The sequence below is a fragment of the Pteropus vampyrus genome, unplaced genomic scaffold (genome assembly GCF_000151845.1).
Source record: "Pteropus vampyrus isolate Shadow unplaced genomic scaffold, Pvam_2.0 Scaffold159, whole genome shotgun sequence".
NCBI classification, from domain to species: Eukaryota; Metazoa; Chordata; class Mammalia; order Chiroptera; family Pteropodidae; genus Pteropus; species Pteropus vampyrus.
In genome coordinates this window covers 181,095-183,670 of record NW_011888940.1, presented here as the reverse complement: position 1 = coordinate 183,670, position 2,576 = coordinate 181,095, and the positions used below count along the sequence as shown (strand labels likewise).

The 2,576-nt window shown below is 55.6% G+C and overlaps 1 protein-coding gene across 1 annotated transcript in view; it reads left to right on the top strand.

Annotated features, from left to right (window-relative positions):
* The window catches only part of KIF26B (kinesin family member 26B), a gene marked incomplete at its 3' end in the record, with an annotated part of 197,171 nt that overhangs the window by 187,581 nt on the left and 7,014 nt on the right, over nucleotides 1-2,576 (top strand). The window contains exon 8 of the mRNA XM_023536564.1: nucleotides 1,913-2,075. Coding sequence (XP_023392332.1) covers nucleotides 1,913-2,075 — 163 coding nt within the window. The remainder of the gene's footprint in view (nucleotides 1-1,912; nucleotides 2,076-2,576) is intronic.

The following is a 2,576-nucleotide window of genomic DNA, read 5'->3' as shown; positions in this document are numbered from 1 at the left end:
GCATGCGATCACGGCGTAACCCTGATGGACCCTGTCTCCCACTCCCCACGTTGAAGGCAAAGCCCAAGGCTCGTCCAGAGCCAGCATCTCCACTAACAGTGTCTGCCAGGCTGTCTGGCCGTCAGCTCTGCTGGTGTCTGTGACGTCCTGCTGGATATATTTTGAAAGGAGTCACACGTTTTATAGACAGGTCTCACCCCTCCTCCACACCCCCATTTTCTTGTTCTCTCAGTTTGGGTTGCTCTAACAAAATACCACAGACTGGGCAGCTTAAACAATGAAAATTTATTTCTTACAGTTCTGGAGTCTGGGAAGTCCAAGGTCAAGGCCCTGGCAGGCTCGGTGTCTGGTGAGGACCCACCTTGTGCTTCCTAGATGGCCATCTTGTTGCCGTAACCTCACACTTGGCAGGGGTGAGGGAGCTCTCCAGGGTGCCTTTTATAAGGGCGCTGATCCAGTTCATGAGGGCTCCACCCTCGTGACCTAATCAAAAGCCCCATCTCCTAATACCATTGCGTCGGAGGTTAGGATTTCAACATATGAATTTGGGGGAAGACATAAACATTCGGCCATAATAGTCTGCTTTCTCCACTTTTGTCACTGATTATTTTGCTTGAAGGGAAACCCTGATATATTTTTAAACTGCCCTGGAACTGAGCCAGAGCGGGCTCAGCAGCCCCTAACCGACACCTTAATTGGTCCCAGATGGGAAGGAAAACCCTATTGCTCACTGAAGACCTGTGCAGGTCATGTGTGAAATGGCTCCCCCACGTCCAAGGTCTGATCTCGACTGACAATGGCCTTCATCTCTGCCGAGCTGGACGATCCCTCTGCAGGGAGCTCTGCCGGGGGTGGCTGACTGACGACAGCCTGACAAGGACATGGATGGGCGGACAAATCCGTCACCTGGCCTTACGAATGCAATGGGGGGATGTGAACACGGGCGTGGGAAACAAAGAAACTGCTTCCGCCTTCAGGGTCACGGAAAGCTCCAGAGATGAAGTGATGTGTGGCGGAAATTGAGAGGATGCGTGTTGATGGCGACGTAAGCAGAGCCTTTTCAAAGCAAGGATGCTGGGACACATATCAGGATGTTGGGACACGTATAAGGATGAGAAAACACGAGCCATTCCTCCAGGTCGATGTTCAAGGAGCCTAGAAACACAGTCTGCAAACTCCTGGGCCTCGTTATCACAGCTCAGGCCTCTGGCTCCACACAGCACCTGAAAAGTCCCCAGAGGAAGCCTTTCTAGAAAGTTCCGTGTGCTATTATTGATTGAGTACTTGGGCCTATGCGTGTGTTTTGCCTCTTGTCAGGGGCAAGAATACTTTCACGACTGTTCTGTGCAAATACGAGGAATAGGAGACACAAGCAGTTAAGTTACTGCCGCTCCTCGGCCAAGGAGCTCTGCATGTGCTACAAACACATAGGTCTTCGATGCACGTTCATGGCCGGGGAACCTCTTCCCGAGGCAGGAATCGCCTGTGTGCAGAAACTTGCAGAACAGGACCGCGTGTACAGACAACGTGCCAAACCGCCAGCCACAAAGCCGCCTCCCTCTCCATCCCTTCCTCTCGTTTCTATTCCCAGGTCTCGTTACGTGCAGTGTCCTGTGCGTGCACACGGACGCACAGGAAGACCCGTCCCGGCCAGGACAGAAGCGCCAAGGGAGGTGTTTTGCATGAATTCCGTCCTTGGGGTTAGACCTACTGGCTCAGCTGCCAACGACAAATAGGCCCCCACGTGCTAGACAATAAGGTTAATTAGCATATGCCATTAAAAAAAAGAAAGAGAGAAAAAGAAAAAAAGACACTGCCCACGACGACGAGAAATAAAAAGCCGCGTGGAGGCCTGAAGCCTCAGGCCGACAGCCCGGCTCACTAACGCAGCCCGATCCACTTGGTTTGGCAGGGAGAGCAAGCTGGCCATGCTACTGCGGGAGTCCCTGGGCAACCTGAACTGTCGCACCACCATGATCGCTCACATCTCGGCCGCCGCCGCGAGCTACGCGGAGACGCTGTCCACCATCCAGATCGCCTCGAGGGTCTTGAGGATGAAGAAGAAGAAGACGAAGGTAAGGGGCGCACGGCAGGTGCGGGCGGGATGAAGCTTTGGGGGGACGAAGCTTTGGGGCCCCCGCCCTAGAGCCCAGTCGGAAAGAGCCGAACCCGGATTTCTAACCCCCGGGGGTGGGGGCCGGGGCCGGGTGCTCAGTGCGCACGGAAGGGGCGGAAAACGCTCAGGCCGGGCCAGGGGCGGTCACGTGCCGTCCCCACTTTTCCCGGTCGTCCAGCCTGGACCCCTCGCAGGGAGCGCGTGTCCGCTTCACGTCATTGCAGTGGCCCGCCGCTGCGAGATGGGACACTCGGAAGGGACGGAAGTGCTCGAGTGCACCTCCCTCCGCCTTGGTCCCATGTAGATGGAGACGGTGTCCTTCAGCTGGCCAACCCCAAGAGGGTCGTCAGCTCCCTGCTCACGTGGCACCTCTTCCCTGTGTTTGCAGGATGTGTGTTTGGGCTGCTGGCCTTTGGCACGTTCTCCAGTGGTTTCTGGCTGATGCTAAGAGCCTGCGAGA